This window comes from Capra hircus, chromosome 18 (assembly GCF_001704415.2).
Source record: "Capra hircus breed San Clemente chromosome 18, ASM170441v1, whole genome shotgun sequence".
Classification (NCBI taxonomy): Eukaryota; Metazoa; Chordata; class Mammalia; order Artiodactyla; family Bovidae; genus Capra; species Capra hircus.
This window is the reverse complement of record NC_030825.1, coordinates 4100963-4115200: the sequence shown is the minus strand read 5'-3', so window position 1 is coordinate 4115200 and position 14238 is coordinate 4100963. Positions and strand designations below refer to the sequence as shown.

At 48.7% G+C, this 14238-nt stretch overlaps 1 protein-coding gene across 1 annotated transcript; it reads right to left on the bottom strand.

Annotated features, from left to right (window-relative positions):
* Positions 2161-12605, bottom strand: GABARAPL2 (GABA type A receptor associated protein like 2). Its single transcript, NM_001285597.1, is given in 4 exon segments — positions 2161-2331; positions 10885-11057; positions 12185-12240; positions 12572-12605. Coding segments are annotated over 4 exon segments (354 nt in total). The 3' UTR covers positions 2161-2240.

Below are 14238 nucleotides of genomic sequence, written 5' to 3'. Positions count from 1 at the left end.
TAGAAACATCAATATTTGTGACTGATCTGGTATCCACCAGCCACGGAGAACTTTCTTCCAGTTCGTATAGATCTTAGGTTTTTCTGTGTAGATTAGCACCGTCTGTCTATTACAGTGTCCTTCCTGATTCTTTTGCCTCTCCTTTACTTTTCCTCTCATTAGTTTTATGCCAGAACAAAGTTCAGAAAAGCACTGAGAGCAGACTTCTTAATAGCTTCATTGAGATATAATTCATATACCATAGAGTTCACCCTTCGGATTTCCTTTTTGAGTTACTGTTTTTAATAGGAATGCCTCTGAAATTTTACCGTATTAAGTAACCAACTGTTGCGGTCCCATTTGTTAGCTGGTTCATTATTTCCCTGATAGCTTGTTATGCCACATGTTTTATACACAGATCAATTCCTAGGTTTTGTTCCATTAAAGTATTTGTCCGTCCCAATGTCAGTACCACACTGCCTCATTCACCACAGCTCTTTTTACTAAAATGTACATATTTGCTACACGTTTTTATGAATCCCCTTTATCAAATTAAAGACCTCTTAATTCACTTAGAAGTTAAATAGGTTTTGAGATGTTTTAGGTGCGGTTCCTTCATCTATGAGATGAACATATAAGTCAGTGTCTGCAGGGCCCACACTCCTTTAGTCCGGCCTCGAAGGGTCTTGTCTAGAATGAAGAATGCTAACCTTCCATTTCTTGGGGCTTCCCTTGTGGCCCAGCTGGTAAAGAATCTGCCTGCAATGCAGGAGACCTGGGTTCTATCCCTGGGTTGGGAAGATCCCCTGCAGAAGGGAAAGGCTACCCACTCCAGTATTCTGGCCCAGAGAATTCCATGGGGTCGCGAAGAGTCGGAGGCGACTGACCAACTTTCACTTTCACTTTTCCATTTGTTGGGAGTCTGAGTTCTGTAAAGAGCTCAAAGGTATTCTGTGTATCCCTTGACCTGGAACCAGAGCCTCGCCCGCGGGCTTCACTGCTGTTTCTAGGCTGCTCTTCCCAGGCTCTGCATCCCCTCCCTTCCCTGATTTGTTGCCGTTCAGTCCCTAAGTACACGGACTACAGCAGGCCAGGCTCCTCTGTCCTCCACTCTCTCCCAGAGTTTGCTCAACTTTATGTCCATTGAGTTGGTGACTGCATCACCCTTCCTTGATTAACAGGGGTTTGAATCTGCCCTTTGGAACTCAGGGAAGGTCATGGAGGCTGGAGTCTATTTCCCTACAAGAACGGGTCACATGGAAAGGTTTCCATGCCCAGGAGCCACACAGGGTCCGCTCGGTTTCAGTAATAATGATAAACCCACACAATGTAATATTAAAATAAATGAAAAGGCTTTCTATGAATTGGTATGGAAAGATCATCATGATGTACTGTTCACTGAAAGTATATATAATGTGTTCTCTTTTGTATAAGAACATTTTGAACATATATTCACATATAACTGGACTTCCAAAAACAAATTCTGAAAAGAACGTGCCAGTAAAAGAAGTTCCGCAAAAGGTGGAGGGTTAGGGTAGTCAGCAAACAGCAGTGGGAAAAGGACTTCTTGACATACACCTTTTTAGAGGTTACACTGACCACTGAAAACAAGTCCCTCCTGACAGAGGCTCCCTGTGCCCAGCTGCTCTGCCATGGGCCCCACAAACCCTCCTCCTGGCCTGGCGGACACAGGAGCTCCTTCCCTCACCCATCTAAAACAAGGTGAATGAAGGACACGGTCACACTGCAGTGCCTTTATAAGAGGAAGTTTTATTGTTAATTATTTACCTTAATAGTTTCAGAAAGAGGAACAGATTAGCTCAGTCCAACATGACTGGCAGTTGGCAAAATCTAGTAAAGCAAGTGTTCTGATTGCTATGGATTTAATTTGGATGCTTTTAACACTTCACCATCTAACACTTCAAACATAATCCAGAATAAATGCATCATCTCCCCTTTCACTTTAATTCCCACCTCCCTCACTTCAATATGGAAATATCTTCATTAAATAAGATTCCCAGAGGAACAGGTTCTCTGGAGGGTATAGCCATGAGGACAGTGCACAAAAGAAAAACTCAAAATAAAACTCTGCAGATAATTTACTAGTCTAAGGAGACAAAACCTTCCAATATATTAAGAAGTAAATCCAGTTACAAATGCACGGATAGGTCTATGTGAAGAGGTTCTGGTAGAGTAACTGAAAATGGCCGGCTATGTACAAGATCCACAGCGGGAGCGCTGCACCAGCCCAGCACCGGCCCTCAGAAGCCGAAAGTGTTCTCGCCACTGTAGGCCACGTACAAGAATCCATCTTCATCTTTTTCCTTCTCGTAAAGCTGTCCCATAGTTAGGCTTGAAACAGAGAAACAAAGAAAGAACACTGAGAATTGGGGTTGATGACCGAGTCCAGCTGTTGGGAGAAAAATGGCTTGAGGATAAGGAGCCCACTACTTTAGCTACTCTCTGTAACACCTCTGGTGGGCGGTTGATAAAAGTAATTAGGCCTCGGGGAATCGGGGATTAGACTAGCAGCAGCGCCTATCTCAAGGCAAGGCCGCCAGCCCCAGCTCCCAGGGAGTGCTTTCACAATGCTTCCCTAACGCCAGGGGCAGGGGAGAAAACCGGAACAAGAGCCCAAGAGCCCATCTGTGGGAGCGGAGGACAAAGGTGGGCAAGAGTGCCTCCTTGCAGCTGGCCTCTCACGATTTATAACTAGTACCTGACATGATTCCTGTGGAACCTCCCCTGCCAGAAACCTGTGCCCGAGACCTGCATCGGCATCATCAAAGGGAAGCTGCTCTCCTTGCACGTAGTGCAAGAAGCTCTCAGATTGTATCGGGAGCCAAGGACGTCCTGCCTAAGAAGCCTCCATGAACAGACACTGCTCCAGCTAAGCAGGCGGGGGAGGAGAGCTGGCTTTCCCTTAGCAGTACAACAGACCTGAGTGCGCTCTGCCATGAAGCCGAGCTGCACTGGCTCGAGTTAAGACTAGGAGCACCTGAGCTCTGGCCACCTGACTGCACTAGTGGAGACGAGCAGGAGGTCCAGACACGTGCTAAACGGGCATGACTACGTCTGGGGGGAGCTGGGGTGTCAGCCAGAGCCAGCACTGACAGAGCAGTCTGGGAGCCAGCTCGAGACATCAGAGGTCACTAAACCCAGAAAGGTCACAACAGAAGCTTCCATGCAGGACTCAGTAAAACCAGGGCCAGCGGGTACACAGAGAGGGGGTGGGGCCTCAAGATGGTAAGGACAAACTGCCCCACAGCCCTGCTTTGCTCCTGGCTGCTGTGAGAGACCTCCACGTAAACGGGGGAGAGACTACATATCTGTATAAAGGGGAAGTTTCTTCCTGGCTCTCTCTCAGTTTAGAGGGCTGGCTGCTCATTTAACTTATATGCAGAGTACATCATGAGAAACGCTGGGCTGGAAGAAACACAAGCTGGAATCAAGATTGCCGGGAGAAATATCAATAACCTCAGATATGCAGATGACACCACCCTTATGGCAGAAAGTGAAGAGGAACTAAAAAGCCTCTTGATGAAAGTGAAAGAGGAGAGTGGAAACGTTGGCTTAAAGCTCAACATTCAGAAAACGAACATCATAGCATCTGGTCCCATCACTTCATGGGAAATAGATGGGGAAACAGTGGAAACAGTGTCAGACTTTATTTTTTGGGCTCCAAAATCACTATGGATGGTGACTGCAGCCATGAAATTAAAAGACACTTACTCCTTGGAAGAAAAGTTATGACCAACCTAGATAGCATATTCAAAAGCAGAGACATTACTTTGCCGACTAAGGTCCATCTAGTCAAGGCTACGGTTTTTCCTGTGGTCGTGTATGGATGTTAGAGTTGGACTGTGAAGAAAGCTGAGCACCAAAGAATTGATGGTTTTGAACTGTGGTGTTGGAGAAGACTTTTGAGAGTCCCTTGGACTGCAAGGAGATCCAACCAGTCCATTCTGAAAGAGATCAGCCCTGGGTGTTCTTTGGAAGGAATGATGCTGAAGCTGAAACTCCAGTACTTTGGCCACCTCATGCGAAGAGTTGACTCATTGGAAAAGACTCTGATGCTGGGAGGGATTGGGGGCAGGAGGAAAAGGGGACGACAGAGGATGAGATGGCTGGATGGTATCACTGACTCGATGGACGTTGAGTCTGGGTGAACTCCAGGAGTTGGTGATGGACAGGAAGGCCTGGCGTGCTGCAATTCATGGGGTCGCAAAGAATCTGACACGACTGAGCGACTGAACTGAACAGTGTGGGCAGGTGAGAATTAGTAACAATGTAGGAGTGGATGAGTATGAATACAAAATAGCCTGTCCTGTACAATTAGAACTGTGCTCTGCCAGGCTCTGAGGTGGAATTTGTAAAATAAGGACTCCCTGAAGCAGCACTGTCCATGAGAAGTTTCTGCTTTGATAGAAACGTTTCCGCTGTCCGATGCAATGGCCACTGTGTATCTGTGTTCAGCGCTTGAAAAGTGGTTCATCTGAACTGTGATGTGCTCTAAGTGTAAAATATACACAAGACTTCAAAGTGTCAAAGTATAGGAAAAAAAGATGCACAATTATCTCAATTTCGATTACCTGTGGAAATGATGACATTTTGGGTCTATCAGCTAGGTAAGTATACTATTCTTGTTTAACGTGGCTGCTAGAATATGCAGAATCACACAGGTGGCCTGTGTGCCACTTTATGGACTGCACTGCCCTGGAACACGTGAGGACCCGGGGGCAGCCTGTTCCGAGTGGCAGGCCTCCACCTCAGCTGCAGACACAATGAGGAGCTTGAAAAACATGCCCAACCCCTCCCCCAGACCAACTAAAGCAGAATCTGGAGGTAGGACCCAGGGGTCAATAAGTTTTAAGATGCCCAAGATGATTCCTAGTGCAGCCAAGTTGAGAAACAAGCCTTTTGCCACAGGGGGAGATGCCTATCTATAAGAGCACCTTACTAGGAAGAAGAGTGACAAGGCAGGAGTGAGGAGCCAGCAACTAGCACAAGGTTGGAATGAGTAGCCACGTCTCTCACAAAGACTTTTAGCTCTGGTGGCTGGCACCCTAAAAGTGAAGTGAAAGTGAAGTCACTCAGTCGTGTCCAACTCTTTGCGACCCCATGGACTGTAGGCCACCGAGCTCCTCAGTCCATGGAATTTTCCAGGCAAGAGTACTGGAGTGGATTGCCATTTCCTTCTCCAGGGGATCTTCCCAACCCAGGGATTGAACCCGGGTCTCCCGCACTGCGGGCAGACGCTTTATCATCTGAGCCACCGGGGAAGCCCACTGGCACCCTAAGGAACATTGCTTTCCCCTGAGAATCCTCAAAATGAGGCAAAGGGGAAGCGAGCTACTGCTATCGCCACCACTCCGCACCACTTGGCACAAGAGTCCAGGGTGGTCTTGATAAGACCTGAACTACAATTTCCCCAGTACCGTTACCACAGGGCCTGGAAGCAACAGACACTGTGTGCAAGTCAAGGGGAGCAACCCCTGGATGTCTACGTCAAGTTTGGTTCCATGTGCCAGACTTAAGTTCTGCTCTTCTAGCAAGTTACAAGCTCAAGGGCAGTGATTCGAAATCCTGCTGCTGAGTTAGAAATACCCGAGGAGCTGTATAAATCCCCAACTCTGAACGCTGTCTGCAGTGAACAATGACCATGGACCCCCTGCGAAGGCAAGCTCTGAGACTCTGACGGGGTGGGGGAGGGAGCGCTATAATCATGTGGCTTTCTGTCTTTAGAGTCCATTGTCTTTTGGTAAAACTTGGGTTTATAAATCTGTTTAACAGTGCCCTAGCAGCTACAGAGGCCGATCATAAAAATCCTAACTGTAACAGCAAACACTTATGTGCCAAGCACTTGTTCTAAGTGTATTTCATACATAACTCTTTACCCTCGGAACAGTCTTAGGAGGCAGGTACAATCATAACCCATAGTTCAGACAATAAAAGTGAAGCCCAGAGGTTAAATAATTCTCCCCAGATCACAAAGCTGGGAGGCATTCTTGCCACCGAATTGTGCTGCCTTCACGTGAACACACAACTGGACCTCACAGCCGAGTGTCAGCGCTCCTGTACCTTCTGCAAAGACCGCCCTTGGAACAGCGCTCCTCACATACACACATGCATACAGCATCACCTGGATGTCTTGTTAAAATGCCATTTGGACTGGGAAGGTCAAGGTCAAGCCTGAGGTTCTACATTTCAAACAAGTTCCCAGGGACGCCACTGCTGCAGCCTCTGTATCCACACCGAGCAGGTCTTCGGGCCCCGCCTTCAGATCGTGTGTTTTCATAACTAGGTGGCTTTGCCTAATGACTTTAAGAGCCCACTCGCTGTTCTGTTTCTCTGCCACGCAGCATCTTACGGAGCCTACTCAGTTGGCAAGAGCACTATGTCCTTATACTCAGGTATCCCTTGCGCAGGAACTTGAAAACTGACTGCTCACGGCTGGGATCTAAACTCTCCAGTCCGCGCCCATGACTGGACACCTGTTTCCAAGGCTTCCTAGTGCCGAGAAAGCATCTGTACAGTATGATTTGAAAACAGCACTTGTGGGATCAGGCCACACACACAGAATAACTCGGTCTGGAGCCAAAAAAGAGCTGGGCTACAAATATAGTTTAATAAAAGTAATTTTAAAAAACAATTCCCATTAAAAGGATAGCCAAGTGGAAGTGCAGGGATGTAAATCGCACTTCTCTTCTCCAGGGCACAGCAGAAGGCTGGCTGCTCCTTTCCAACAAGCCCCATGCCGCTGAGAAGCGGGGCCCCTCGGGATTTGGAGGCCCAGGGCACTCAGCACAGGCAGGCCGCCGCTGGAGCGCCAGGCCGGCGCAGGCAGGCAGGCTGCTCGAATGCGTCGCTCAGGCTGGCAACCCACGGGCAGCACTGCAACGCCAAGGATTCCTGCCCGAGTTACGGCTACAGAAGACACCCAAGGACGACCCCCAGCCCGGCACTAACGCACACTGCTGCGGCATCGTGTGTTACAGGCATCTAAGAAGGACGCCACCTTCAAGCTCTCAGTCTGACAGGGAAGAAACAGGAAAAGCCAACAGCAGATTTGAGGCAAGCTAAGGTGTGGTGGGACCCTGAGTGGCATGACCCTAAACTGCTCCCTAAAGCCTTGTCCCCCACCCCTCCATTCAAGATCAAACAGGTCTAGACAAACTAACCGGTAATAAAGGCACTTTTCAGAAGGACCCACATCTAAGAAGAGCCATGCTGCTAAGGACAAACTAGTTTTAAGCTACTCGACAGCTTATGAATCGGGGGCGGCTGACCTAGAATCGTGGACACCCCGTCCCTGCACCAGCTTTCCTCAGCCCCGGCCAAGGTCAGCTTATGGAGGCTGTGGGATCCAGCCTGACTCATGAATTGGCTGGACCGATGGGCCACCTGGCCATCCATCTGCTTTGAAGCCCACGTGCTTCCACGAGACCTGGATCTGTCTCTTTTCCAGCGGGGGAAGCGGGGTGGGGGGTGAGGGGAGAGGACAGTGGCTACTGCTGTGGACCCTGGAAAGACACTGGCCTCAAAGTGAAAATTAATATGGCCCTAGAGGCTCCCTAAAATACAAAAAATTAACCACTGCTTATTCTTTTTATCAGGTTTTTCTCTGATATAAATACTCTATTCCACTACTAAAATAAACCCTGCTTTGAAGAGGTATTTACCCAGAAGTGCTCAAAAGTGTTGAATTGAAGCATATTTCTAAATAAAGTTTAAATGAACTGTAAGACATCATAACTTCTTTTACGCAGTACCTTTCTAAGAGCCAGGAACAAAAGAACTAACAAAAAAAGAGCCAGGAACAATTAAATACTGTAATACTAAACAGCACAGATTTCCCAACGTAACATTCCCAAATTACAACATCTTCAGTTCAGTTCAGTTCAGTCACTCAGTCATGTCCGACTCTTTGCGACCCCATGAATTGCACCACACCAGGCTTCCCTGTCCATCACCAACTCTTCGAGTTTAACCAAACTCATGTGCATCAAGTCAGTGATGCCATCCAGCCATCTCACCCTCTCTTGTCCCCTTCTCCTCCTGCCCCCAATCCCTCCCAGCATCAGGGTCTTTTCCAATGAGTCAACTCTTCACATGAGGTGGCCAAAGTATTGGATATATTTAATTTAATAATATACCCCAGTTTCTCTTTTAAACAAGGGATTAATAAGACTCTTATCTGTGCTCTAAACAAAGACCACAAGGTAGGCCCCACTGCCAGGTCTGGGTTCCCCACTAAAGCTTTGACTGGAAAGCTTATACAATAATGATATTCTTTCTCAAGTCCTGTCTGCACCAAGACACGGTTTTCCTTTTGTTTCCAGCCTGATTCTAGATGCAGGCACCTAGGCAGAGAATTCAACTTTCCAATGCTAAATGGGAAAAGGCAGTTGAGATCTCCCCTTTCTAAAAAAAAAAAAAAAAAAAAAAACTCAGAAAGGATTTAAAATGTACAATGTACAATTCTTATGGACTTGCTTCTGTCTGTATTTCTAGAGTCAGTATTAACACTGACTACTCAAACAATAATCACACTATTTTACAGGATGGTCGCCTGTGTCCCGGAACACTCAAGCCCACCCTAAGGCAAGAATAATGAAGTTGCTTTTGCTCAGCCTCAGACATAAGCAATCCTTGTGTAGATATGCTTGTTATGGGATGGGGGAGGGCTCATCCTTTCTCAACTGTGATTTCCCCAGCCACTCTCCAAAGGCTGCAAACACTGGCTAATGGTTAAAGGAGGCTCCACGCTTCCCTAAGGAGGCTGGAAAGTGCTAAGGAAGAAGCTCCTACTACCTTGGGGAGGAAGTGATGAAGCTGAGTCAAACTGTAGCTTTAGGAGGAGACTGCCAATCTTGTCTGTGCAGGAATCAGGTGATCAGGTGATCAGCCCGAGGATGTCACATGCCTCTTTTGTTTATAAGCAAACTTGTTTTGAAGACTAAAACCCCCAAACAAAGAACTGCTGCCTTAAATGTGGGCCAGGAAGTCATTAACTGGAGCCAAAGGCGCTGAAGGATCTGGGTGGAGGGGCTGGTTAGTGTGCCATGGGTCACCACTGTAACCTGTTTTAAGGAGGATTCTTACCAGGATGGAAAGGCAAATAAAACTTGAGAGAAAGCAGCCTCTGCTACCCTGAGAATCACTTTTCATTTCCAATTCTACTGGGGGAGAGGCATTAGTTAAAATCTGCAGCCATTGTAATTGCTACATTAACATAATCTTAATGTCTCCAGAAGCCTGCTTCATTTCTTCAAAAAGTATCAGAAGATCAGGATCAAGGAAAACAAAACTCAAGGCTACAGGTCCTACTCACAAACTTTTTCCCACCAAGAAGCTAACTCTGGGAAGGAGAACACACAGGGCCGTCAAGGAGCTGCACAAGCTGCAGGCGGCATGAAGATTGATTTACCTCCACCTCCCCACCACCTTCAAGGAAACGGAACATGACCGCAGATGCCCAGGGCTTCCCTAGCCTCCCCTGGAGAAGAATGCACCCAGCACCACAGTGCCCAGAGGCCTGGAAGGAAGGCTGAGAGCCCAGCAGGGTGACAAGATGACCCCTGGCAACACCACAGCTTCCTAAGCTCGAGCTGTAAGCAGGCCATGGCGCCCATTAGGCAGAGCCTGGCCTTTCTCCTCAGGCAGAGCCTTGGCCTAATGGAAGGCAGACCTTCCATTCTCCCCTGCTGCTGCTAAGTCGCTTCAGTCGTGTCCGACTCTATGCAACCCCATAGACGGCAGCCCACCAGGCTCCCCCGTCCCTGGGATTCTCCAGGCAAGAACACTGGAGTGGGTTGCCATTTCCTTCTCCAATGCGTGAAAGTGAAATCGCTCAGTCGTGTCCGACCCTCAGCGACCCCACAGACTGCAGCCCACCAGGCTCCTCCATCCATGGGATTTTCCACGCAATCCTCTGCCAAACATCAGGAAACAGAAGTGTCAGAGAATGGGAAAGAGAAAACCTTAAAAATAGCCAAAGTTATTCTATTCGTAGGAAATGGGACTAGAATTTGGCTTAGGCCTTTCCTGAAGCTTTCAAGGATTTTCAAAAGAAGCATATTTTGGCTACACTGGGCTAGTTCCCAGGGCTTCTTAAAGCCTTAGCATCAGAAGTACTACTTTTGGGGGGATAACAAAATGAAACTCAGGAGGAAGGGGGCCAGCATCTGGCTCTGTTACTCAAATCAGTAACAGAAAAGAACTGACCAGGGGTACAGACTGAGCCAGAAAATTCTCCTCTCTCCACAGGAGACTAAAGCTAGGCTGTCGCCTACCTTGAAGAGAACTGTAATGCCCCTGCCTCAATTCAGGCCCCAAATACCCCAAAGACTGCTTCCAGGCAGCACAACAGCAAGAACAAGAGGGCAGCTACTGACAGAGCAAAGGGAGGTGTAAGTCTGTAAAGAGCCGTCTCCGGGTACCTGAGGCTCAGGCAGCGGACTCTCACAGTGGCCAGGACTGAGCCTGCAGAGCGAGCGAGCAGGCAGGGTGCTTAACTGAAGCTGAGCTTCAGCAGGGCCCATAGGCTCCCGGGGAAGAACGACAGGACTTATTTCATGGATCATTTGGAGAAAAACCTCATTTCAGGCTTCAGTTCTACTGATGGCTTAAGCCTAATTAAGTCCCGAACTATTTAAAAGGATTCTTGGGTATCTGAGGCTGAATTTCATCTTTTTTTAAAAAAAGTCCAGGCCTTGCTCTATTTTCTTAACCCAAAGTGCACACACATCTATTCCAGTTCTTTCTTGTTTTCCTTGAGCTCCTGATGTCAGGGAGCACAAAATTCAGATTTCTAATCAGGATCTCTAAAAGTTTTCAGACTTCCAAAGTTTTGAGTTCTGTAAGCAACCAAGCAGATGTCCAATACCAGTAAACACCCCTCACCTGGACTGTGGGACTGTCTTATCCACAAACAGGAAGATTGCCTTTTCAGAAGGAAGCTGGATCCTTTTCCTGATGATCCACATGAACTGAGCCACAGTGATGTCGGATGGAACCAGATACTTCCGTTTGTCAATGTCAACAATCTGAGAGCCTGAGACCTTTTCCACAATCACCTGCAAAAGCAAAGTAAGGTCATGACTGGATTGCTAACGTGATGCTCTGGCTTTGCATTGCTGGAGTGCTGATTAACAGTGTGTGGGCAAGGAGGTGGGTGGGAAACGGCATAACATGAGCAAATATGCCCCTGGCTTAATAAACCACACACTCTGGAGATTAAGAATTGATATACATGTGTTACAGGAAACAGTAAGTGCTTTTCTGTGGTCAATTATTAATACAGTTCTCATCCCTGATCTCAGCATGCATAAGAGAAACACAGCTCTCACTACAAAGCTTTTCAATACTTTGGGCAGACTCAAGAATATCTGGTGAAGGGTTCCTCTACAGCCTCTTACTCCAGGGCCCCAGAATGTATCTGCCTTCACACTACAGGGGAATTAAGATCCCAAGGAACACAGGAAATGAGAAGGGACAGATCAATGGGGATGACTGGCAACCCCAGGCAGCCAAGGACCAAGCTCTTCACTTGGCCTGTTGCTTCTCTCTGAACTAAGTTTCAAATCTATCCCTCCTGCCTCTCCCCAAAGGAACTGTTCATAAGCAATAAGCTACAATAACAGGCCTGGATGTCCTCAAAAATAAATAAGGGTTACAGAAATTATTTCCCCCATCAAGGGATAAATACAGGATAAGCATTATTGATCACTGGCGGCTCAGACTTTTTTTTTTTTGGTCAGCAAAGGATGACAGGGTCAGGGTGAGAAAAGGGAACCAGAAATCAGGTAAAGAGGAAGGCGCAAAGTTAAAGATGAATGTCCTGAGACATAAGTACCACTTTCAAGATCAAAGTGAACGTCTCCCTCCACCACCATCCCTAAAGTGGTTGTGACCTGTCGCCCTGCCCTAGAACATCATTTCTTACATAATTGGCTAGGGAGCCCAGAGGCTGCAGACAGCTCGCTGGCCTAGATCGCGAGGTTCAGCACCGAAGCAACCTGAACAGCATCCACTACAGCCCGTCAAGTCGCGCCCTTCGACGGCCCCTTACCCAGTGTGGCCCATCTGCCACCACAACCGTGACTGTAGTCTAAACTTGTCAACTGTTGAGCAGCCTTGGCCCCACCACCGGTCCTAGACGGCAGGGGTGACAGGGAGGCGAGAGGGCGGGGAATGCACTCACCGGAACCCGGTCGGGGTATTTCGCTCGGATCTTCGCAGATTCCACGCATCTGTGTTCTGAGGAAGAAACACACGGGGCTGACGGCCGCGCCTGCCCGCCGGCCGGCTCCCAGAACCCCGGCCCTCCTCCCTCTGGGACCTGCGCACGCCCCCGGTCTTCTTGAGCGTCCGGGCGGGCCCGGTCCTCGGGGCCCCGGCTCCAGCAGGGCCCGCAGAGGGCGGCCCGCGGCGTGTGGGCAACCGCCCTGGGGGCCAGGACCTCGGCCGCCCGAGCCCCAAGGGAAGCACCCGCCCCGCCCGGCCCAGCCTGGGGCGGCCCGAGTGGGGGAGGGGGCCCCCGCCGCCCCCGCCCCCGCCCCCACGGCCGGGCCAGCGGCCGAGCGCTCACCCAGCGAGTGGTCCTCCTTGAACATCCACTTCATGGCGGCGGCGAAGAAGGGACGCAGCCGGCTCTCGGAGCCGCGGAGCTCAGCGAACCAACCACAACAACAACGACGGCGGCAGCGGCGGTGACTACACAGCAGGCGGGACTTCCGGCTGCCGGAGCCTAGCAACCGGGAGGGGCGGGGCTTCCGGCGCGGCTCGCGGGACATCGCGTCAAGGGGCGGGGCCGCGCGTCAAGGGGCGGGGTAGGAGAGGGGCGTAGAGGGGCGCTCGGCGGAGTGGGGAATAGAGTGGGCGACTGGGAGGTCTGTGAGGGGTAGTGATGACTGCGGAGCGGGTATTCGAGAGCTGGTAGCAGGCGTGGGGTCTCGGTGGACGTTAGTAAAGGGAAGAGGTGAGCAGGTCCGGCCGACAGGAGAGAGCCCTTACAGGAGTCTGTTCAATAGACAAGTCTGACTGGGGCGTTGGTGACAAGAGGGCAATTTTGTAGGTTTCAGTGACAGAAGAGGTTGCTCTGGTGGCCTGTGACGGCAAGGGGTCTACTTAGGGCTTTGACACTCTGGGGAGGATTCTTTGGAGTGACTGCAGGTTCAGGGCTCAATCTGAGGGATGTGACTGGTTTGAGGGGACTGTGTGGGGAGGGGTACTGATGACAACGCGGGAGTTCAGTACTGAGGACAATCATAATTGTTGCGTTGGACCTAGGAATTGGGATTTGAAACAAATCCCAGCTCCTTCCCTTATTCACGAATAAATGAATAAACGTTTAAGAAAAGTTATATTAACTATGCATTTGGGGAGTGTAACACCACACTGATCACAAAAGAGACCATTTAACCTTAATTGCCAGAGGAGTTAGAGGTGACTGACTGTCAGACCCAGAGAATTCCCCTGATACCCAGTCATGAAGTGGGTTTCTTTGGCATTCAGCATCACAACCTAAGGGGTGTGTGTGTGTGTGTGTGTGTGTGTGTCCTGCCTGACCATATGCCTTCAGGTTCTCCAGTGACTATTCCTTTCTTCCTCCAAGACTCACCAGGGCAGTGTGCTCTGGTTCATCCCTCTGTTTATGAGCTGGTGAATATGTAAGAAGATATTCACTTAATTGGGCACGTGATCCTTGCCACGTGCTTGTGATTCTGATGCATCTGAAAGGCTTGTATGTTTGAATATTGTCATTTATCATTTCCTAAGTTGAAATTCCTGATGGATGCTGTGGAATATAGCTTCATTCTAGAAGTATTTCTTGTTATTTTAACATTAACCTTAATTGCCAGAGGAGTTAGAGGTGACTGACTGTCACACTGGTTTTTATGAAAAATCCTTTGAATTTCATGCCTGGAAATTTTTGTTGTTGCATGAAAGAGCACTGTTCTCAGTGTTGGTGAAAAGCAGCCAACAGAACAGACAATACTTCCGCTCGTACGGAGTTTGCATTCTAGCGGGACAAAATGAAAAAAAATATGTTGGGTAATGATAGGTGCTGTTTAGAAAAATAAAGCATACTTGGTGACTAGTGAGTCACCATGATGGTGGGAGGGAATGCTAATTAGATAAAGTGGTTGACATATTTCTGGGAATAGGAAGGAGTCCCATGTGACTGGAGCTGAATATATAAGAAGGTGTGCATTAGGAAGTGAGACCAAAGAGATCTAGAAAAGTGGGTTGAGC